The 25,200-nt window shown below is 46.8% G+C and overlaps 1 protein-coding gene across 2 annotated transcripts in view; it reads right to left on the reverse strand.

Annotated features, from left to right (window-relative positions):
- LOC137540816 (proline-rich protein 29-like) overlaps positions 1–25,200 on the reverse strand; it is a 60,753-nt gene that overhangs the window by 13,902 nt on the left and 21,651 nt on the right. For both annotated transcript variants that reach the window (XM_068261978.1, XM_068261977.1), the window contains exons 3-5: positions 22,371–22,486; positions 14,761–14,960; positions 3,618–3,688 (exon numbers count right to left, since the gene is read on the reverse strand). In XM_068261978.1, coding sequence (XP_068118079.1) covers positions 3,618–3,688; positions 14,761–14,960; positions 22,371–22,486 — 387 coding nt within the window. The remainder of the gene's footprint in view (positions 1–3,617; positions 3,689–14,760; positions 14,961–22,370; positions 22,487–25,200) is intronic.

The raw sequence follows: 25,200 nt of genomic DNA on the forward strand, positions 1-25,200 counted from the left end.
CTAATTCACTTAACTTGGGGTTCAAATAATGAGCCCCAAGTATAGAGTGGAGGCTCAGGTCTGGAATAAAGTGACAAGTGTCTGATAGTTATACAAGTGCTGGTGCACATAAAGAAAGCTGGTGAAACCAGAATATGGTCATAAGATTACAAAGCATATACTGTATGCTCACAACAGGGCCAGTTAATTATATAAGTGCAAAAACGTGATGTGACAGGCATGAAAGATAAAATGAGCATTGGCAAATATACTACACCAGTTCAGCGTTTCCACATTGAGGAAAGATAAGGCAGCGATACATCCAGGTGGTTCCTGATTTGATTATCCTGTACTTGCACAACTCACACCACAGAGTGCAGATGTTTCCTTAATTAAAGGTATATTACATATGCTTCTCAAACCGGAAAGTTTAAAGGAATTCATTTCATTTATTTATTTATTTATTGTTAAATGTATGGTGTACTGTAATTTTACTTTTTTGCCACTAGATGGCACTACAAATACTATCTTGGGTTACCAGGAAGTGTTTTTTTTTTTTTTTTTTACACGGTGTCCAAAAAAATTGAACTTTATCCCAATCGGTAGCTGATACCTCCTTTCCCACGAAAAAATATTTTCCTTTTCACAAACGGATCATCAGTGGGCTCTGTATGGCTGATATTGTGGTGAAACCCCTGCCACAATGGGATGTCAGGACCATGGTCCTGACAGTTTCCTGTCTGTGAACCTCATTCCATTGTGGGAAATAACAGCTGTTTACAGCTGGGTCCAACTGACAAAAAAAGCAAGCAGCATCTCCTTCCACTGACATCACCTGCCAGCAGTAAAAATGTCACCATGTGGTAAATGTCAGAATGTAAATCAGGAAGAGGAAAGATTTTACAATCGGAAAACACTGACTAAATCATATATATATATATATATATAATCAATGAAAAAATTAAGCACTTTTTTTTATTACATTATTTTCAATGGAGTTGCTCTGTCGTTATTACTGTATGAATGGACATTCCATTCATTCCAGGCACTGCAATTGCCCCAGGAAACACTTGTTCCCCTTCACCAATCGCTGTCACATAAATACCACCGGGAACGAGTGGCATGCACGCATGCGCCACACTAACACTATCTGGATGACTATAGTAATAGTCATCCAGATAGACTGAAGTGGTTAAACACCAATTCACTAAAGCTATGACTGCACTGAAAAGTAAAATTACCTATTTGTGAGGTAAATTACTGACTTGTACCTCACACAGCACACCTCAATTGTCAATTCACAAAGAGCAGAGCATTTGGTAAAGCAAGTAAACCGTATGGTATTTTAAGACCCATTTGGACTTGCCGTTAACTAACAATCACCATGCGATAACACTGATAGACAAGGCAGACAGCTAGACAGCAGACAGCCAATAGGAAGAGCCTTCTGGTCCCTGCTTCTCACCCATTTGATCTAATGCCCTGTCTGGCGGGACATCATCCAAAACAAATCCTACAAGTGCAGAAGGAGGAGACATTGAAGAAGGCTTTTTTGTATCCCTTTAGATGTGCAGATCTCTATACTCCTACACAGAAGTGAGACCACATGTGAGGAAACCTTCGTGAAAAAAAGGGTAAAATACTGAATGCGGTATTTTATCAAAACATTTTTCCGAACAGCCCTTCCGATTTCACTAAGTGAGGTATTTTGCTGACCCTTTATTTTTTGTCTCAGCGAATTGAGGCCGATGAGATACATCATTCAAAGGCTCAGTCCACTTCAAACTGATGTTTCAGCCATGGTTTGATTCTGTGCTGTAAGACACCCATAGGCATGATAATAAACTGATCAAGCAAAATTGCTGATATTGACCGCTTTCTGATATAAAAAAGATACCACAGCACAAGTCTTTCTTGGCCCGAAAATCCAATCTGCTAGGACAATTTTTCTTTCAGTAAAGCATTAGACTAGCACTGCATTCCTGTGACTCCCACTACCAAATGGAACAACTCGATTCACTGCTGCACCTCCTACTGCTGTGTGATGGGAGAAGTAGGGCCTGTGGGCCCAGTTTCAATAGCATTGTACTGTTTCTACAAACATTGGCCTGAAATATACTTGAGCTAGTCCCCAGATAGTAAACCAGCTTTATATCTCTTGATTAAGGTACCCATACATCTAGCGATGATGGGTAGTTTAGACTACGAGGCAGATCTCTTGGCAGCCCATCCACCGCAAACCGATTCGCAATCGATTTCAGCATGAATTGGCCACATCCGCCGCCTCGCGCTTCAAACCCCCACAGCGTATGAATGTGCCCCGCACGGTGCCCATCCGTCTTCGGAATCCCACTCCTCCATTTGCACCACACACACTGCCGGCGTTTAGCATGTGGCAGGGGTGATGTGTGAGGCGCAAATGGAAGAGCAGGAAGCTGAAGATGTATAGGCACCACGTGGTGGGCGCACACAGGTCATGTAATATATGATGGCACACACTGGGGGGCACGTTTAAACACTAGGGGGAACAGCGCCGGGGGTTTCGTTTGTTGCTTGTTTTCATCCGATTCAATATTATTAATCAAATCAGATGGTCGATCAGCCACCTAGTCGAGTGATGTATGGCCACCTTTACCCCAATGGTAAGATCTCCTGCTGGCTCCATTTCACTTCCCTTGAGTGAAGGGTTCTCCTCAATGGAATCAATGCTGGGGATCTAATTGCCATTAACCACCTGGGCGTTCCGGACGAGCTCAGCTCATCCAGTAACGCCGCGGTGGATTGCTTGGGCCCTGGTGGGCCGATTTGAATATTTTTTTTTTAAACACGCATCAAGCACTTTGCTAGCTGCGTGTTTTTCCGATCGCCGCCGATCCGCCGCTACCTGCCGCGAAAGAGGTCCTCCTCCCGCAGACCCCTTGTGCAGCCTGGCCAATCACCGCCAGGCTGCGCTATGGGGTGGATCGGGACTCCCTGTGACGTCACGACGTCGATGACGTCATTCCGTTCGTCGCCATGGCGGGGGAAGCCCTGCAGGAAATCCCGTTCAGAACGGGATTTCCTGCTGGGTAAGATCGCCGGCGGCGATCAGAAGAGGTAGGGGGATGCTGCAGGGAGGGGGGAATAATGTAGCTATCGCTAGACTAGCTACATGAAAAAAAAAATTAGGTTAAAAAAAACCTCCCGCGGCTGTGCGCCGCATATAATCAGAACGCCAGGGAGGTTAATGACTAAATCAATGAAAGCTTGGCTGGCTTTTTTCCCATGTAAATGTTTGTGGTTACTCTGAAGTACAGAAGTCATGAAGATGATGGATTGCTGCTCTGTGAGCAGTTACATCAGTGCTGTAATAATGAAACCAGGCCACAGTACAGACTGTATGGAAGTAGCCCAGAAAGCAGCTGGAGGAAGGTCTACTGAGCGATGAAATTGGTTTCCTTTGTGAAGATGCATGGAGACGTCATACAAGTGATGGTTACAATGCAGATTCAGCATTATTTCAGGCATAACTCCACTTCTTCCGTTAAAGTGGTATTACACTCAAATTTCATCTATAGTTTAAAGCATATTGAACATTCCACCATATGGAAGAAAGCTAGAGCCCTGCAATTTTACTTATAGAATACTAATAAGCGTACCTGTAGCTGGAGGGATATCAGCTCCAACAGTGCCTGTAGCACTCAGAGGCGGGGGTGGAGGTACAGCCGGTCTGTGGAATAATTATGTTTATCAAGAGTTAGTATGAGTGATAAATACCAAACCTTACATGCATTTCATGTTTCCGCGCTTTCATGTTACATAAAATGCTTAACATTATTACTCCAGTCCAGGCAGCCCATGTCTGACCTCTCCCTCCAAGACCATCTACCGCCATCAGGAAGTCGCTCGTTGCCCGCAGTAGAATACAGTAAAACCTTGGATTGAGAGTAACTTGTTTTAAGAGCGCTTTGATGTGACTATAGAAGTCACATCAATATAAAGCAGAAACCACTAGTTTATATATAACAGGCGGGAGCAACACAAGCAGCTCCCGCCTGTTATATATAAACTAGTGGTTTCTGCTTTATATTGATGTGACATTTGCTATTCTCCGCTGTTGCCATGTCTGTGCCTCCATCCCCTGGGCGCGCCATCTCCCACCCCTTGGGCTCTCGATCGCCAGGCATGGCGGCTGTTTGGCCGCGTTGCGGCGTTTCAGCCGCTTGAGTGCGGCGGTTCAGCCGCGTTTGTTGCGGCTGTTTGGCCGCCTTTGCCATATAGGGAGACGCAGGGCCGGCTGATTGGTGGTTCACTCCACGTGATCGGCCGGTGCTGGGTAGTGACGTTCCGTCCTGCCCTCTAGGATGCATGCGGATCTCCGTCTGCGTCCCATGCGTCTCCCTAGTAAACGTCTATGACGTTACGGCGCCGCCTCCCCGCAGGTTCCCCATCAGGTCCGGCTGTCCGGTGGGTGTATCCATCTACCTGCGGTGGCGGTTAGGGGCGGCGACGGTGCGCTCTAGGGGTGATGGCTTACACGGACAGGTGAGTGAATTTCAAATCCATTGGTTAAGATTTCATGTAACAAGTTCCCCATCAGGTCCACTTCATACATAGTGGATGGGGATTGGCTAGTGAATTAGATAGCCTGTGATTGGTAGGTCTGAATATGATGTACTATTTAAACTCATTATTCCTATGATAGATTGAGACTGTCATGGCTTGATAAAGGGGCATGTCTTTACACTCCGAAACGTCCGTCGCACACTGTATTCATCTTGACTTGAGGGCAGTCTTTTAATAAATTACCTAATAGCAACTCGATGGTGCCAGCTTCATCCTTTCTGACTATAACTGCTTTTGGATTGTGGAACAAATCAACTGGGTTTCCATTAATTCCTATGGGAAAATTGTCTTTGATATAAAAGAGTGGTATGGATTACTGCTAGATCCCCACTTGTCCGTTCCAGATCGGATCCGTTTTTGTAGAACATTTTTTTTTCCTCCCTTTTTTTTTCTTTAAAAATATCTTTTTGCAGCCTACATTTCCAGTCCGTGGAAACGTATCGCCAGCCCTGGCCATGGGTGGAGGGGCCACCATGCTGAAAGGGGTAGCAGCCAAGACGGGGGGGGGGGGGTTACAGCGGACACCTGGGACACCTCACCTGGGTCCCCCCTTCCCCACTCCCCCTCCAGCTAGTTTCTGCTTAAAATACTTTAAATATCAATGTTATAAAGCAAGCGGTGAGCGGGGAACTTACTTCCTTGCGTTCCACCGCTCACCTCTGTACTTCATTGGGCAGCATACAGGAAGTGACGCGGCGAGCGGTGGAACACAAGGAATTGAGTAAGTTCCCCACTCGCCGCTTGCTTTATAACATTGATTTTTAAAGTATTCTAAGCAGAAACTAGCTGGAGGGGGAACAGGGAAGGGGGGACCCAGGTGAGGGGGGGGGGACAACGCCCCCCTCCCCACCGTCCGCTGCAACCCCCGTCCTGGCTGCTACCCCCTCCAGCATGGCGGCCCCTCCCCACCCATCTATGGCTGGGACACAGAAAACGGATTTGTTTCTGTGTCCAAAACGGGGGTATCCGTTTTCCTATTGCCCTTCACTACCCCTGCGTGTATCAGGATCCATATGCGGTTTCTGAAACGCATTATGCTCGCAAACCAGGGTTCCACTATATGTTATGTCTGTGAGTGGAGCTACCCATTCTCTCCAGTTTTCTGCATGCAAATCTCTGCTGACCCAAGGAGTGAATGCATCACCGTGTGTTGATTTGGTACTCATATTTGTCTTAAGCAGGTGAAAGTTTTAGGCCCGATGCTGTACATACACGTCACTAGCCTGCAGGCTAGCACTGACTCTGTTTCTATGGAGGGGGCGGAGGGACAACCTGCATTCTACAATGTGTGGCCATTTGTGGGCTGTGTTAGTGGGGAGATTGAGAATAATGCACTCAGGGGTCTTTGGGGCGCCAGGTAATCACAAAAGATTAGGAAGTCGACTTGGGCAGTTGCTGCACAAACGCTAGATTTACCCTATGTTTTAGTTTACAGGACCACAATAGCAAAAAAAAAAAAAAAAGTTTAAAATACATATTTATATCAATGTAAAATACATATTTACTTCAATGGACAAACAGTGAAGACTAAAGTCTGACTCTCTATTTGTAGTTTGGTCCATTGATGAGGCACGGACAGCATTGGAGAAAAGGTTATATATACAGTATATAATCCACCAAAACTGAGCAATCCCACTTGCAGCCAAAAAAGGAGGATGCCAGAGTGAGTGCAGGCACAAAGGTGGAGTTCTGCTGCACAGATTGCGGTTTGCATGCGTCAGAGTGACACGGAGCACTGAGGAGTGGTTGCGGTAATACTGTGTGGCAGAACAACACTATGGGCTTGATTCACAAAGCGGTGCAAACACTTTGCACGCCTGTGAAAAGCCCTTTATCACGCCGAAACTTAGTTTAGGCGTGATCTGAAGGAATTTGCGCGAACTCCCGCGCGCAAAGTTTTGCGCGCGTAGCACGGTGCGCTACGCGCGCAGCGCACCGTGCTTCGCGCGAAGTGCCCATTAAGCCCTATGGGACTTTGCGCGCGCACGTACGCGCGGAAACTTCACGCGGGTTAGAGCACAAAGCGGTGATAACTTTGCTGGTGCAAAGGTTATCACGCCTAAAGTCTTTTAGGCGTGATAACTGAGTTATCACCGCTTTGTGAATCGAGCCCTATATTCGTGTCCTTTTTTCCCCTACATGTCACATTTTGATCAAGAATAGAGATGTCGCGAACCCCCCCACCCCCCGTTTTTTTTGTGAACTTGTGAAAACGTTTGCGAATTGGCGAATCATGCGAACCGCAATAAATGGGCAGGCGAACTTTCAAAACTACAAACACTGATTCTGGCCACAAAAGTAATGGAAAAGATGTTTCAAGGGGTCTAACGCCTGGAGGGGGGCATGGATGAGTGGGATACACGCCAAAAGTCCCGGGGAAAATTACAGATTTGACGCAGAGCAGGGTTATAATCCCTAAAAGGCAGAAATCACATTGCATTTCTAAATTGGAGGCATAGAGTGCTTGAAAACGTCTTGTGTGTGTGTAGACATGGCTCAGCAGGTAGTGTAAGTAGTGTACTGCTTCACACTGACAGACCAAACTCACTGGGTAACGCACCGCAAACAGCTGTTTGTGTAGTGACGGCCGTGCTGGACTGGTGCGCACCATGGCGAGAGTGCAGGCGATGGAGGATTTCAAGCCCATATGGTCGGGCTGATTTAACTCAGTGACAGAACAACAGTGACTGAGTGTCCAGCTGATCGAATTTGGTCTGTCCACAATGAAGCAACGACCTTATTATCTACTTGGGTCAGGTGTGCCCCCAACACACTTATATAGCCGGTCATTGCTTCATTGTGTCATTGTGATACGCAACCCCTTCACCGCGGCAAGGTAATGATCACAAAGGGGAATTGACACATGTACATGCCTTTTGTTTTGTTGTTGCAGCTGCAGTGCAGCCTGAAAAATTAGGCAGGCATGTACACGCACCAGAAAACATTATTATAGCAGCCGCTGCTAGCAGCGGCCTTAAAAATTCAGGAATCCACCTGGAGTCCTGGACCCTGTTGGTGGTGGTGGAGAAGGCATTCAAGCGGCCTGCAGGCAGAGATGCTGTGTGGGGACCGATTTAGTCTTGGGGCAGGCAGTCACATGGCGTGCAGGCAGAGATGCTGTGTGGGGATTGCAAAACAGGCCCATTGGAGTACTAGGAGTACTACTTGTGTGCAGTGCAGGACAGCTGCTTCAATTTTATATGACAACAGAAACTCTGTTTGTAGCCATACACCTGACACCAGCTCTGCACTGAAAAAAATCCCCTACAGCAGCTTCCATCCCCTCCCCTCAGCACATCCACGCCCCTCTGGACATGTCAATCAAGGAATGATCCTAATGTAGGAACACCCCCCTCCAATCGCACGCTCGTACAATGATTGATTTGTAAAACAACTACTATTGATGCCCCACAGATCGATTCAAATTTCCCGCAGGGTACGATCGACGGTTCGACTCTTATCAGTTTGAAATCGATCGAAAAGAGCCCCAAAAGGTAAACCAATTTTGTACCGATTTGATTCCTATATCGAATCGATCGGTCGAATCGAGCACAAAAGACCACAAAATTGTCAGGTGTATGGCTACCTTTAGTCTTCGGACAGGCAGTAGCCCTCCGGGATTCATGCCTCATTAATTTTGATAAAGGTGAGGTACTGAACACTTTTGAGACCTAGGCGACTTCTCTTCTCACTGACGATGCTTCTGGCTGCACTGAAGGTCCTTTTTGACTGGCAGGGCAAGCCAGAAATTGGATGGCAAATTGTGACAGCTCTGGTCACAGGTCAAGCCAGCGCACCAAGTGGTCCAGGGGTTCATTACTGCTCAGAGTGTCTACATCCGCAGTTAAGGCCAGGTAGTTGGCTACCTGCCGGTCGAGGCATTGGGGGAGGGTGGATCCGGAAGGGCTAAGGCTTCTTTAGTTGGACTAAAGAATGTCCGCATGTCTGAGATCACCATGAGATTGCTAGAGCATCCTGTCCTTGCCTGCGTGGACATGGGAAGAGGAGGAAGATTACTGACAGTGGCACGTTTATTCCGTTGTGCTGTGACATCACCCTTAAACGCACTGTAAAGCATACTTCCCAAATTGTGTTGCAAGTGCTGCATCCTTTCAGCCTTGTGGTTATTTGGTAACATCTCCGCCACTTTGTGCTTATACCGAGGGTCTAGTAGCGTTGCCACCCAGTACAGGTCATTCCCATTGAGTTTTTTTATACGGGGATCCCTCAACAGGCTGGACAACATGAAAGACGCCATCTGCACAAAGTCGGATGCCGACGTACTAGCCATCTCATCTTGCTCTTCCTCAGAGATGCCAGGTAAGTTCTCCTCCTCCCCCCAGCCACGAACAATACCACAGGAAAGGTGAGCAGCACAAGCCCCCTGCGACGCCTGCTGCGGTTGTTCTTCCACCTCCTCCTAAAAAAAAAAAAACACCTTCCTCATCTGACTCCTCTTCCCCAGACCACTCCTCCTCCTCCCTCCTCCTCTGTGATGCCGCAGGTGTTGATGATGCCGCAGGTGATGTTTCCCCACAACTCTTCCTCCTCTTCCTGATCACGCTCCTCTACAGCTTCATCCACCACTATACGCACGGCACGCTCCAGGAAGAAAGCATTAGGGATCAAGTCGCTGATGGCACCTTTACTGTGACTCACCAGGTTTGCCACCTCCTTAAACGGACACATGAGCCTGCAAGCATTACGCATGAGTGTCCAGTACTTCGGCCAGAAAAGCCCTAGCTCCCTAGAGTATGACCTTTCACTGTAGTTGTACAGATACTCATTGATGGCTTTCTCCTGTTGTAGCAGGCGGTCAAACATGAGGAGTGTTGAATTCCAACAAGTTGGGCTATCGCAAATCAAGCGCCTCACCAGCAAGTTGTTTCTCCGCTGAATATCGGCCAAGCGCGCCATGGCCGTGTAGGAATGCCTGAAATGCCCACACACCTTCCTGGACTGCTTCAGGACCTCCTGTAAGCCTGGGTACTTAGACACAAATCTTTGGATTATAAGATTGAGCACATGTGCCATGCAGGGTACATGTGTCAACTTTCCCAAACTCAAAGCCGAAATTAGATTGCTGCTGTTGTCACACACCACGTTGCCGATCTCCAGTTGGTGCGGGGTCAGCCACTGATCCACCTGTTTGTTCAGAGCAGCCAGGAGAGCTGTTCCAGAGTGACTCTCAGCTTTGAGGCAAGACATGTACAAGATGGCATGACACCGTCATACCTGGCATGCAGCATAAGCCCTGGGGAGCTGGGGGTGTGTACTTGGAGAGGAGATTGCAGCACCAGTAGAGTGGCACTGCCACTCAGCTGAGGAGGAGGACGACAACAGCGAAGAGGGTGTAGCAGGAGGAGTAGGAGAAGAAGGAGAGGAGGTGGCAGCAGGCCTGCCTGCAAGCTGTGGAGGTGTCACAACTAGGTCCGCCGCACAGCCATGTACTCCCTTGCTTGCCAGAGGTCACCAGGTTGACCTAATGTGCCGTATAAGTAATGTACTTGCCCTGAGCGTGCTTTGCAGACCAGGCATCCGTGGTCAGATGGACCCTTGACCCAACGTTGTGTGCCACAGATGAACCCACTTGCCTTTCAACATCACGGTACAGTTTGGGTATCGCCTTTTGAGAAAAATAATTGCGGCCTGGTATCTTCCACTGCGGTGTCCCAATCGCCACAAATTTTCGGAAGGCCTCAGAGTCCATCAGCTGTAACAGCTGGCAAGCTAACAGTTCCACCAAGCCAGCTGTCAGACGCCGGGCAAGAGGGTGACTGGCAGACATAGTCTTCTTGCGCTCAAAGATTTCCTTCACGGACACCTGGCTGCTGCTGTGGGCAGAGGAGCAGGAACCTCTCAAGGTGAGAGGCGGAGTGCAGAAGGGTGGCTGTGAAGGTGCAAGGGAGAAAGCGGCTGAAGATGCTGCACCTGAAGGAGGAAGAGGAGGCGGAGGGTGGCTTTGCTGTTGAGTGCTGCTTTTCCTCAGGTGGTCATCCCATTGCCATTTGTGCTTTTTCATCATGTGCCTTCGTAAGGCAGTTGTCCCTATGTGGGTCTTGGTCTTTCCACGAGTCAATTTTTGGTGGCAGAGAGTACAGATGGCATTGCTCTCATCTGAAGCAGACACACAAAAAAAAGTCCACACCGCTGAGCCCTGGAATGATGGCACTTTGGTGGTGGCGGCAGCAGCTGACCTTGAAGGGCATGTTGGCTGGCTGTCCATAGGTGGCGATACATGGCGCCGGACACTGCCACGAGCTGTTTCTGACGACGAGCTCCCCCTGCTTCTTTCAGCAACTCGTCTCCTCCTACTCCTCTCTGACTCCCCCTCTGAATTGTCCCCCTGTTCATCTTGTCTATTGGGAACCCACATGACATCCATGGCAGTATCATCATCATCTATATACAATGAGATATGCACACCATGCAATTTTGGTTGCAAAAAGAGAGTATATTGTATAAAAGATATAACACAAACTACACAATAAGTCAGAAGGACTATACAATCAAAATCATGTGTAAAATACAATATAGTGTACAGGTGCATAAATACAGCAATGTCCACATTTGAATACAAACATATGTGAAGATCAGGAGAAAATCTTAACCTCTATATCTATAGAGGTGCAGCGTCTATGGACAATCTGAGTCAAGTATCCATTAGTGGGCACATTACATGTAAAAAAAAAGTCCTTGGGATAATCAAATGCAAATGGTATGAGGCATATCAGATAGTTCAACACAGCATGGTTAAGGGGCAAACCCCGCCAAGTATTACCCAGACAGATGGCGTTGTTTCGAACAACAGAGTTTTCTTTCTGAATGGGTGCAAGCAGATGCGGCAAACTGAAGCAGTAATGGCCATCATGTGCGTATCTCATTGTGTGTGTGTGTGTGTGTGTGTGTGTGTGTGTGTGTGTGTGTGTGTGTGTGTGTGTGTGTGTGTGTATATATATATATATATATATATATATATATATATATATATATATATATATATATATATATATATATATATATATATATATATATATATATATATATATATATATATATATATATATATATATATATATGGTTCATTGTTATTTATGAGGCAGCACCCAGAATCATTTTAATTGATTACTATTGAACGCATAACGTTTAAATTTGAGGTGTGCATCCTCACTTGTCTTTTTCCAGTATCATCATCATCCACAGCTTCGCTTGTATCAGACACCTCCAAAACTGCACCAACAACAGGTACTTCATCATCCTCACACCTTAGGTCCATACTGGCGCTAAACTCAGACATATGAGGTGGTGGTGTAACATGCTTAGCGCCCCCATCTTGTAAAAATAATGGCTGTGAATCAGTTAATTCCCCCCAAATAACTCCTGCGAAGGGTCAAATAGAGCTGATGTGGTGCTAGTAGTAGCAGTGGTGGCTTCGGAGAAAGATATGTCACGGTTCCGTGCGGAAGCAGAGAAAGATGAGGTGTTCTGTGTTAAATAGTCAACTACGTCCTGGCAATCTTGGGAGTTGATGGCACGTGCCTTCTGAACACTGTACTTTGGTTCAGGGCCGCACAAAATCACGTCAGCACGACCTCGAACAGACCTGCCGGGTGGCCTGCCTCTGGCTCTGCCTGATGATGAAGTGAAAGGTATGCAATGACTTCACTAATACAATGTGCAGTCACACAGGTGCAGTGAAGAGGTTGCAGTGACTGCTGGTATAACAATGTGCAGTCACACAGGTGCAGTGAAAAGGTATGCAGTGACTGGTGGTATAATACAATGTGCAGTCACACAGGTGCAGTGAAAATGGATTAACTGAGTGTTGGTATATAAAACAGCGTGCGGTCACACAAAGGGTCAGTAAACAGGTATGCAGTGACTGGTATATAAAACTGCGTGCTGTCACACCGATGCAGTGAAAGGTATACAGTGGCTGGTATTACAATACAATGTGCAGCTGTCACACAGGTGCAGTTAACAGGTATGCATGGACTGGTATATAAAACAGCATGCGGTCACACAGAGGTGCAGTGAACAGGTATGCAGTGACTAGTATATAAAACTGCATGCTGTCACACAGGTGCAGTGAAAGGTGTACAGTCACTGGTATTACAATACAATGTGCAGCTGTCACACACACAGGTGCAGTGAAAAGGTAGGCACTGCCCAGCACAGCAATTAGCAAGAACCAGCTGCGACAGACAGGGCTGTATATGCAGTGTCAGTGGGCCACACACACACACACAAAAAAAAAACAAACACATCACAAGAACATTAGCTCTCAGAAGAGCTGTTTTGGTGGTGCTTTTCAGCAACAAAATCAGCAAGGAGCAAACTAACAGACCTCCTAACTATCGCTTTCCCAATTTAGCCCAATTATGTAGTATAGGGGGCGGGTCAAACCACCATAAAGTTTGTGATCGATGCAAACGTTGCACAAATAAGTTTGCATGCGAACCGTTTGGGACATCTCTAATCAAGAACGAAGAGACAGCAGGAAACAAGGACTGTCCTAATTGGCCTTTGCTATTGTGAATGGACTTGATAACCTGTTATAATTGTTTCATCTGTGACTGTCTCCATAAATATTTGGCGTTATTGGCTATTGTGTAATTTAAGATCTGCACCCAACATGGACATATCTCCTAAAGCGCAATACTCCGGGCTCTTTTACACTACATGCGAGTCCGATTCTTGATGCGATTAAAAGAAGTCTTGCATGCTGCGTTTTTTTTTTGGGGGGGGGGGGATTCTTCTGGTGTTGCTAGCAGCCAATGAACATTGCAAATTGGAATCGTGATTGGTAGTGTAAAAGAAGCCTTATACTGTTTATGCATACACATGCATTTTAAATTGTACAATTTTCCACGATAGTGGTCCTTTAAACTAGCGTGTGTACAATGCTCTAGCCCTCCCTGTTATCCAGAAAGGTTTTGAGATGAACCGAGATTTAAAGGGACCCTGAGCAGGTAACTCGACGTCCTCTGGGTCCCCTGGGTCACCAGGTTTCCATTTTTGGTCATCCAAAAGTTAGTGTTGTCTCGCACTCACTACTGGACCAAACCTTAAAGGGAAACTGAAGAGAGAGGTATATGGAGGCTGCCATATTTATTTCCTTTTAATCAATACCAGTTGCCTGGCAGCCCTGCTGATCCTCTGCCTCTAATACTATTAGCCATAGCCCCTGAACAAGCATGCAGCAGATCAGGTGTTTCAGACTTTAAAGTCAGATCTGACAAGACTAGCTGCATGCTTGTTCCTGGTGTTATTCAGATACTACTGCAGAGAAATAGACCAGCAGGGCTGCCAGGCAAACTGGTATTGATTAAAAGGAAATAAACATGGCAGCCTCCATATACCGCTCTCTTCAGTTCCCCTTTAAGAGGGGGTGCTACAGATGAAAAAAGGGGAGAACACCCTCTGTAAATCTTCAAATAAAGCAGGAAGCTGGCTTATCCCATATGTATCTTTATTAGTTTTGTGTATAAAAACATCAACATTTCGGAGCCACGTAGGACTCTCTTATCAAAGCAACATTTGCTCATAGGCAATCATCTCTCTACCGCAATGTGTCAATCAATCTGTAATGTCCAATTGAAAAGAATGGGAGTTAGAGCTCCTCTCAGCAGTTGCTGCTGCCAGTTTAAATCATATTGTGTCCTGCGAGTGCTGAGAGCAAATGTTGCCTTGATAAAGGGGTCCTATGTGGCTCCGAAATGTTGGCATTTTGATACACAAAACAAATAAAGATACATATTGGATGTTCCAGCTTCCAGTTTTCTGGTCGGGGTCCATTTAAATGTGGATATCTGTGTATATCTGTTGGATCCTGCTTTAGGTATAGTACAGTTGCTGCAAATTGTAGGAGTTAAAAATCATACTTGGCATCCCTGCCTGGTTGCCACATCACATACACACAAGCTTCAACAAATGAGCCCAGTTTATCTAACCCATCACAGCCAATTAGAAATAACCCTTCATGCTTTTGATGCTCTGAAGGGTATCTGGTTGCCATGGTATTCTGCACCACCTCAGTGTAGGAGCCTGGATTGGATGTGGCCTCCTGGTAGACTGCATGCATTGTGCAGTAGCACTGTGATCACACTGAGAATCACTACAGCACAGAACTGCAATTTGCTTGTATACAAAGAACAGAAAATGGTAATATCGTACAGGTCTAAGTTGCGTGTTGGTGAAGCCGGTGTATCCAGGGTGAGATGCCTGATGGTGGGTTCCTGTTGGGGCATCGGTGCAGGCAGTACAGGATAAGCTGGGTATGTTATATAGTTTCCGGAAACTCCTGGGTATGGCTCATAATGGTGATGGTACACAAGTGGCTCATCATCCTCAAGTTGCACTGGGACCATACTGGGCTGTAAAGGAGAGAAGACACATGATATGGCAAGAACTGCTGACTTCCCAAACATATTCATCTACTTTCACAAGTAACACCCAAGTCAAAAACCGGAAGACTCAGGGAAAGTCTCCCTTGCACCTCTGGGTTTGGAAAAGCCACAGAAATGAATGCAGGGTTATCCAAAACATAGGCTGGCAGCATATTATGGTGTTCAGAAAGCTGCAGCATCATGCCAGAAATCAGCAACTGGCAGATCAGCAGAGGAAACAAGCAACAGGCAGGAGCAAAGGCGAGAGCCAGTGGACAATCAACCCAGAAGAGGTACCAGGTGTCAGTAATAGGTGTATAATCAGACCAGTGAAGGCACCAGGCAGCAGACAGAAGCAGAGTTGGAATCAGGTCAAAGGTCAGCAGTAAGGAGGATGGCACAATGATAATAGCAGCGTTCTCCCCAGGCTCCTTTAGCCAAGTGCTCCACCCGGCTAATTTTGATAAGCGCCCGGCTGTCATCGGCTCGTCTCGTCATCCTCCTCCTATGCTGTAAGCAGAGTTGCGCTGGCCCTGTATTCCCCTGTCACACCCAACTCGGCTACTTTTTAATGGCACCCGGCTAGAAAAACATTCTGGGGAGCACACTGTTATAGTACCAGAAGGCAGGCAAGAGCAATATCAAGACCAGTCCAGGACATCAGCTGGGTTAGAAGAGAATGCAAGGAAAGAGTGGGACAAATAGGAATCATTGTTCAAAAACAAAGGATCAGATGTAGAGCACTTCACATTTATATGTAGGATTTAAGTAGCCTTAAAGGACCACTACAGCAAAAAAATAGTAAGAAGTTAAAATCTGACAGAACCGACAGGTTTTGGACTAGTCCATCTCCTCATGTAGGATTCTCAGGGTTTTCTAGGTTTTCAAAAGAATTTCCTGAACGTCAGTTTAGCTGCCAAAATAGTAAGATACCAGCCAGCCTCCCTACTCACTTGCACACTATTTTGGCAGTTAGACTTAGCAACTGCAGCTCCGAAAATTCTTTTGAAAACAAAGAACACCCTGAGAATCCCTCATGAGGAGATGGATTAGCCCAAAACCTGTCAGTTCTGTCATATTTTAACTGATTACTTTTTTCGCTGTGGTGGTGTTTTAAAAAGCCCCTTTGGTGCTAAGTCCAGCAAAGAAGCCCTCTGGGAGAAATGTAGCTGTGGGCACTACCACCAGTGGCCTGATGCACAAAATCTCGGTAATATTGCCGTGCACAGATAGCGTACAGCAATATTACCCATACTATTGGGATTGTGTACCGCGAGCTACGCTATAAGTGCAACCCGCTGTACTTAAATAGCACGATTGTTGCTACAGTAAGGCGTGCTATTGACACTCATTAGTAACGTGAGTTGCCATAGCAACAACTGCACTAGTCAAGTACCATGGGTACACCAATAGTCTAACTCGCGATGGTAAGGGTAATATTGCCGTGTGTCGATAGTAAGGGTAATATTGTCGTGTGTCGATAGTAAGGGTAAGCGTGCCGCGCCGGAAAATGGGGGGATGCGTAGCGCGCCGTGCCGAAAAATGGGGGGATGCGTAGCGCGCCGCGCCAAAAAATGGGGGGATGTGTAGCTCGCTGCGCCAAAAAACGGGGGGCTGCGGCGTCGAAAAATGGGCGTGGCCATGACATTGTATGGGCGGGGTTAACATAATGATGTAACAGTGAGGCATAAGAAAGCATTGTTTACGCAATGATGTGGTCAAACAAGGTTTCGCATCATGGGTGAGCAGAAACTGTGTGATGCTATTTAATAGTATACCGTAACCCCAAAGCAGCAAACATAGCCAACTATGACAATTAAATAATAAATGCAGCAACAGCTACCCCAGACACCAGAAAATAATGTGAGCAACATGTCACCACAAAATAAACGCAAAGGGGGCAACATGTCAGCACAAAATAAACGCAATGGGGGCAACATGTCAGCACAAAATAAACGCATTGTGGGCAACATGTCAGTACAAAATAAACGCAATGGGGGCAACATGTCAGCACAAAATAAACGCAATGCGGGCAACATTTCAGCACAAAATAAACGCAATGGGGGCAACATGTCAGTACAAAATAAATGCATTGTGGGCAACATTTGAGCACAAAATAAACGCATTGTGGGCAACATTTCAGCACAAAATAAATGCATTGTGGGCAACATGTCAGCACAAAATAAACGCTATGTGGGCAACATTTCAGCACAAAATAAACGCATTGTGGGCAACATGTCAGCACAAAATAAACGCATTGTGGGCAACATGTCAGCACAAAATAAACGCTATGTGGGCAACATTTCAGCACAAAATAAACGCATTGTGGGCAACACGTCAGTACAAAATAAACGCAAGGGGAGGCAACATGTCAGCACAAAATAAACGCTATGTGGGCAACATGTCAGTACAAAATAAACACATTGCGGGCAACATTTCAGCACAAGATAAATGCATTGCGGGCAACATGTCAGCACAAAATAAACGCATTGCGGGCAACATGTCAGCAGAAAATAAATGTATTACGGTCAACATGTCAGCAGAAAATAAACGCAATGCGGGCAACATGTCAGCACAAAATAAACGCAATGTGGGCAACACCTGGGGGGAAAAAATAATTACTCACCTGACAGAAGTCTCCTCTGGTGTGCAGCTACCCGGACGATCCTCCTGCAGTCTCCCGCGCTGACAGGCAGAGCAGGGCTATGGCAAGATGGCGCCCGAAGCCCTGTACTGGAGACACAAATAGTCTCCAGTACAGGCCTTCGACAGCCATCTTCCCGTAGCCCTGCTCTGCCAGAAGAGGAAGACTAAGGAGGCTGGAGCGGGGCTGCGGGCAATGAACTAGCTCGGCGTCTATAGACGCCGCAGCCAGTTCATTCAGTATGCTGACCAGAGTCCCGAGGCCGGGACATCCCGCAGCTGAAAGTGGAACGTTTCCCGGGACCTCATGCAGCCTGGGACAGCAGACCCCGAAGGCGGGACGCATCCGAGGTAAAGCGGGACGTAGGGTCAGCTTACCCTAACTGTTCCATTGCAAGTCTCAGTGCAAGTCCATAGCTCTGTACACACGCTAGACCGCAGTCATTGGAAACAAATGATTAACAACAGTTCGGCCTGAAATCGTTAAAGAAGTGTGTCCCCCACGACCATTTCCGCCGCCCGGACGTGAAGCTCACGTCCGGGCGGCAGCTCTGCAGCGCTCCCGCGCTTGGGCGTGCTCCCGCCTGCGATCGTGGGCGCGCCCCCGTGTCCGCGTTGTGTCCCCCGGTAGCCCTAGGATCAGTGAAAGGGAACATGGTTCCCGATCACCGATCCCTCTCCCTCGCAGAAAAACCGAAGCGCCTGTGAGGCTTAAGTTCTTATGCCCGGACAGATTTCCGCATCCCCCTTGTACTTCCGCTTAGCGAGAAGTACAAGGAGGGTGAACAAAAATGAAGGTGGCCATCTAATGGCCAAATAGTAAAACTACAGCTACACATTTTTTACATTACAATTTACACACATGGCAACATTAAAAATTAACTGTTTATGTCCCACACCAAAATATTCCCCAAATAAATTTTTTAATGGAAAAAAAAATTACAATTAAAAAAAAAAAAAAAAAGGACATAAATAGTTACCTAAGGGTCTGAACTTTTTAAATATGCTTTTGAAGGGGGTATACTAAAACATTTTTTAAATTATAAGCTTGTAAATAGTGATGGGTGCAAAACGGAAACAATGCACCTTTATTTCCAAATAAAATATTGGCGCCATACATTGTGATAGGGACAAAATTTAAATGGTATAATAACCGAGACAAACGGGCAAATAAAATACATAGGTTTTAATTATGGTAGCATGGATTATTTTAAAGCTATAATGGCCGAAAACTGAGAAATAATGAATGTTTTCCATTTTTTTCTTATTAATCCTGTTAAAATGCATTTACGGAAAAGTGGCTCTTAGCAAAATGTACCACCCACAGAAAGCCCAATTAGTGGCGGAAAAAACAAGATATAGATCAATAAATTGTGATAAGTAGTGATAATAAAGTTATTAGCGAATGAATGGGAGGTGAAAATTGCTCCGATGCATAGGTGAAAAATCCCCACGGGCTGAAATGGTTAGCCAGATTATTGTACACATAGAGTTATCTGTCCTGGCGGATCAATTCGGGTGATAATTGGCATCAGTCATTTGTACCAGACGATGAACCATTCACACTTGCGAATCTCGCATATCCGGGGTCCTCATGTTCGCACTTCCAGTAACAATTTAATAAGAAGACCGTTGTTGTGCTGTTGCTGAATTCAAATGTGCACCCAGGCCTGGATTTACATCACAAGAGCCTATAGGCACAGATCTCCTGGCATGCCAGACTTCCCCCTCCATGAACCTGCAAACCCCGCCGAATCACAGCACAAGTGTCCTGGCTGTCCCAGCTGTCACTTTTCCCTTATATACCATGCCTGCCATAGGTAGTTGCAGGTGCCTTTTAGTATTAGGTAGCCAGAGGAACCCTAAACATTAGGTAGCTAAAGGTTCCCCCGACTGAAGGGAGATCTCATCAGTGGAATGCTGAAAGCAGGGTGAGTAACCTCTCCTTTACACTTTGACTAGGATTAGGGAATGAGGGAGGGAGCCGCCTCTCCATCATCAGGCGCCTGTAGGCACGAGCCTACAGTGCCTTATGGTAAATCCAGTCCTGTGTGCACTGATATCATTCGCTAGTCGTCGTTTTATGACAACCGTGATCTAACATGTACAGAGCTGATCAGTCTGTTCACCGGTAAAGAAAACAGCACTATTTATAATAAAGAACAAGGGCAAGGAAGCAAAACCATATCCACATACAGTAGAACAGGGGTCGAGTCCTGCGTGGACGTGGGTGAACGGCGTCCACCCACTTTTTCTTCAGAGTGAACGCCGTTCACCCTGGCTTGTGTGGAGGGAGCAGCGCAGAGAAGGCGAGCTATGGGGACAGCGAGGATGGGCGGACATCTCCCCCCCCCCCATCCCTCACCTTCGTGCTCCCCTTCCTGCCTCTCCCCTCCAGCGTTTTGAAATGTCGGGCCCGGCGGCGAAAGTGGGTGGAGACTTTCCGCCTTCTTCCAGCCGCAAGGGACGCTCCACTCTGTGTGCGGCTAGAAGACCAGACTAGCCGCACACAGAGCGGAGCGTCCCTTGCGGCTGGAACGAGGTAAGTCTCCGCCCACTTTCGCAGCCGGGCCCGACACTTCACAACACTGGAGGGGAGAGGCAGGAAGGGGAGCACGAAGGTGAGGGATGGGGGGGGGGGGGGGGGGAGATGTCCGCCCATCCCCGCAGTCCCCATAGCTTTCCTTCTCTGCTCCCTCCACACCTGGCTACCTGGGCACATATACCCCTGCCTACATATACTGGGGACATATACCCCTGGCTACATATACTGGGGACATATACCTGTGGCTACCTGGGCACATATACCCTGCCTACATATACTGGGGACATATACCCCTGGCTACCTGGGCACATATACCCCTGCCTACATATACTGGGGACATATACACCTGCCTACATATACTGGGGACATATACCTCTGCCTACATATACTGGGCATAAATACCCCTGGCTACATATACTGGGCACATATACCCCTGCCTACATATACTGGGCATATAAACCCCTGCCTACATATACTGGGCATATATACCCCTGGCTACATATACTGGGCACATATACCCCTGCCTACATATACTGGGCACATATACCCCTGCCTACATATACTGGGCATATATACCCCTGCCTACATATACTGGGCATATATACCCCTGGCTACATATGCTGGGCACATATACCCCTGCCTACATATACTGGGCACATATACCCCTGCCTACATATACTGGGCATATATACCCCTGGCTACATATACTGGGCACATATACCCCTGCCTACATATACTGGGCATATATACCCCTGCCTACATATACTGGGCATATATACCCCTGGCTACATACACTGGGCATATATACCCCTGGCTACATATACTGGGCATATATACCCCTGCCTACATATACTGGGCTTATATACCCCTGGCTACATATACTGGGCACATATACCCCTGGCGACATATACTGGGCACATATACCCCTGCCTACATATACTGGGCATATATACCCCTGGCTACATATTCTGGGCATATATACCCCTGGCTACATATACTGGGCATATATACCCCTGGCTACATATACTGGGCATATATACCCCTGGCGACATATACTGGGCATATATACCCCTGGCAACATATACTGGGCATATATACCCCTGCCTACATATACTGGGCATATATACCCCTGGCTACATATACTGGGCACATATACCCCTGACTACATATACTGGGCACATATACCCCTGCCTACATATACTGGGCACATATCCCACTGGCTAAATATACTGGGCACATATACCTCTGCCTATATACACTGGGCACATATCCCACTGGCTATATATACTGGGCACAAATACCCCTGCCTATATATACTGGGCACATATACCCCTGACTACATATACTGGGGACATATCCCACTGGCTACATATACTGGGCACATATACCCCTGGCTACATATACTAGGCAACTATACCTCTGGCTACATATACTGGGGGCTACTATACTCATGGCTACTTATACTGGGGACACCGATAGACCTGGCTACCTATGCTGGGGGTACCTATTTTGGGGGAACTGCTGTCAGATTATCTGCATTTTTATGGAACCACTGTTATGTATTTTGGGGAACAGCTGCCAGATTATGTGTATGTTAGGGGAACGGCTGCTGCCAGATTACGTGTATTTTGGGGAACTGCTGCCAGATTGTGTATGTTTGGGGGACCACTACTGCCAGATTATATGTCCTTTGGGTGTTACGTGTATTTTGGGGGATCCGCTGCCAGGTTTTGCGTATTTTGGGGAACTGCTTCCAAATTATGTGTATGTTGGAACTGCTGCTGCCACATTATCTATTTTGGGAGAACCACTTCCATATTATCTGTATTTTGGAGGAACTTCTACCAGATTATGTGTCTTTTTGGTGAAATGCTGTCAGATTACATCTATTTTTGGGGGGATACACTACAGCAGAGCTCAAACTTCCTCGGCAGACCTTTTACATCACTGCTAAGGTCATGTATATTTGGCCCCACCCATGACCACGCCCACAGTGTGATTGACCACGCCCATTTTTCTGCGCGTGGCGCAGCCGCAGGAGTTCTCCAAGTGAGTCCACTCACTTCTTTTCCCAGGACTAGACCCCTGCAGTAGAATGCCTCTGTAGTAAACTGCAAGGGACCGGGAAAAGTAGTTTACTAGGCAGTAGCGCGCCCCATTGCTGTATGCACCGATGTATCCCAGCTGTAAAGAAATGAGAGGCCACCTACCACTGGGGTTGGTTGCGTTGGCCCATATCCAAAGCTAGAGAGAGCTGACATTGTCATGTTGTTCATTATGACCTGATGCATCTGGGCATTCTGGATCATCATCAGATCAACCAAGTCTGCAGACAAAAGATATATTTTTAGCGTGGCATAAAAACATTAATTTTGTAAGGCTTGCATGATTTCATACAAAGTGTTATCATTTAGCATGATGCCTTCATAGAGATCTGCTCAAGGAAGTAAGTGGCCTACAGTGCATAGAGGGAAGTGGTGAGCATGGGGGGGGGGGGGATGGTGTTACTGAGCCCCCGAAAGGGTAGACATAAAGCAGGGGCATGACTATGCTGGACCTGGCCCTGGTCCCCCTGCAGAGATGTCGGCAGCAGATTTGCACTGCAGTGATCCTGCCTCCCCCAGCACTCACACTGACCTCTCCTTCCCCCAGCATTTTTCCCTTCCCCAATGGCACCCTTCCTGTCCCTAGCAGCTCCCACAGTGACCTCCCTCAGCACCTAAACTGACCTCTCCCTCCCCCAGAACCCACAATGACTTCCCCTTCCTGCAGCACCCACACTGACCTCTACTTCTTCCAACATCTACCCACACCCCTTCCCCCCATAGCTGGCACCCAGTACTCATACTCACATGACACCAAGTACCTGCACCCAGGCCTGACATTGCACTCAGTACTCACACCTGCACACAGCCTTCCACATGGCAATCAAGCACCCACTTAACCAGTACCCACATTTAAAACCCACATAGCAGTCAATTCCCACCCATAGCCAGCACCCAGTACAGGTATGGCACCAAGTATTCCCACCCATGTCACACCCAGTACTTGCACACAGCACCCACACAACGCAAGGAGGTAAGCGAGTAATTGCTACTCCCTCCAGCTCGGTACCCCCTCCCCAACAATTGACCCTGCAAGGGATGCAGTTGCAGGGGGGCCCAGAAGCCACAGGGGGGGCCTGTTCTTAGAGACTGACAACTAAGGGTAAGGAGAGGAAAAACTTTCTGCACTCTGCACAATTGTTCTAATGACTGCACCAGGCTCAGGCACTGATAACGAATTAGTCAAAGTTTTGTAGACAAAGATTTGTAGACAGTCCCTATTCAGTGGACACGGGGAGGGGGCCCCATCCAAAGTTTTGCAGGGGGGCCCAGTGATTTCTAGTTACGCCCCTGATCTCAAGTACTCGTTAACCTTCCATTGAAGCTTGCGTAGAATGTGTACAGCTAAGTTATCACTACTACGACTGTCCCTATACACTCACTGACCCATTATAGTGGGAGGTTTGTTTAAAGCTGTGTTTAGTGACTAAGTAAGAGATATTGGGCTTGATCCCATTCACTATTTCTCCTAAATTTTCTCCTAGGATATTATTTTTATCTTCTGTTTAAAATACATTTTTTGATCTCTACAATTGAGAAATTACCCAAAAATAGGTCAAGAAGTACTGTCAAAATTAGTCCGAGTATGTTCTTGTTTGCTGGTGGCTTAAAGGGCATTTTACTGATAAGACAAAAAATAACACCTAGGAGAAAAAAACTTAAGAGAAGTGAATTGGATCGGGCCTATAGTGTCTTCTGCACGGACTGGTTAATCAGTTTATCCTAACATGCCACCCTTATCCCTTAACCTCCCTAGCGTTTTGATTCCGTGCGGCGCACGGCCGCGGGAGGGTTTTTGTGACCGAATTTTGTTTTTTTCATGTAGCTAGCCTATCGCTAGCTACATCATTCCCCCCATCCCTGCTCTCTCCCACCCACCCTTCCAATCGCCTCCGGCGTGAATATCTATCAGGAAATCCTGTGCTGAATGGGATTTCCTGCAGGGCTTCCCCCGTCGCCATGGCGACGAACGGAATGACGTCATCGACGTTGTGATGTCACAGGGAGTCCCGATTCACCCCATAGAGCAGCCTGGCGGTGATTGGCCAGGCTGCGCAAGGGGTCTGCGGGGGGGGCCCTCTTTTGCGCCGAGTAGCGGCGAATCGGCGGCGAGTGGCGGCGATCGGGTAAGACGTGCAGCTAGCAAAGTGCTAGCTGCGTGTATGAAAAAAAAATTATGCAAATCGGCCCACCAGGGCCTGAGCAATCTACCGCGGCGTTACTGAATGAGCTGAGCTCGTCCGTAACGCCCAGGTGGTTAAAGAGACACTGAAGCGAAAAAATATATGATATAATGCTTTGTATATGTAGTACAGCTAAGAAATAAAACGTTAGGAGCAGAGACATAAGTCTAATATTGTTTCCAGTACAGGAAGAGTTAAGAAACTCCAGTTATCTATGCCAAAGAGCCATTGAGCTCCACCACTTTCAAAGTCGCAGAGAGCTCTGTCTTCTGAAGCTTATTATCTCAACTGTCAGTCATTGTATTCTACAGAAGACAGTTCAAAAGTTCACTAGCCTGCTCTGTAAAATCATTTACAATGCTGAGTAGTGTGCAAATTGCAAATATTAGAGAATGATGTAATGTTGTAAAAAAAACAACGACTATATAACTGAAAAATAAAATGAGAATATTTTCTTTGCTACTAATGTTCTAGTAATTATGCACACTACACAAACAATTCATTATATCATAATTTTATTTTTCGCTTCAGTGTCTCTTTAAAAGATACATCCGATGTAAAAAAAAAAAAAAAAAAAAGAAGACAAAAACCAGATCGACTTACCTGGGGCTTCCTGCAGATCGGTTATCTGTCCCTCGCCGCAGCCCCGTGTTCCCCTCCGTTGCAGATGTTTTCTGCACCTGCACGACCGTGCTGCTCACGGTTGTGCTCCCGTAGCTGGGAGTGTTCTGCGCAGGCACATTGCTTCTGGC

The sequence above is a fragment of the Hyperolius riggenbachi genome, chromosome 12, assembly GCF_040937935.1.
Source record: "Hyperolius riggenbachi isolate aHypRig1 chromosome 12, aHypRig1.pri, whole genome shotgun sequence".
Lineage (NCBI taxonomy): Eukaryota > Metazoa > Chordata > Amphibia > Anura > Hyperoliidae > Hyperolius > Hyperolius riggenbachi.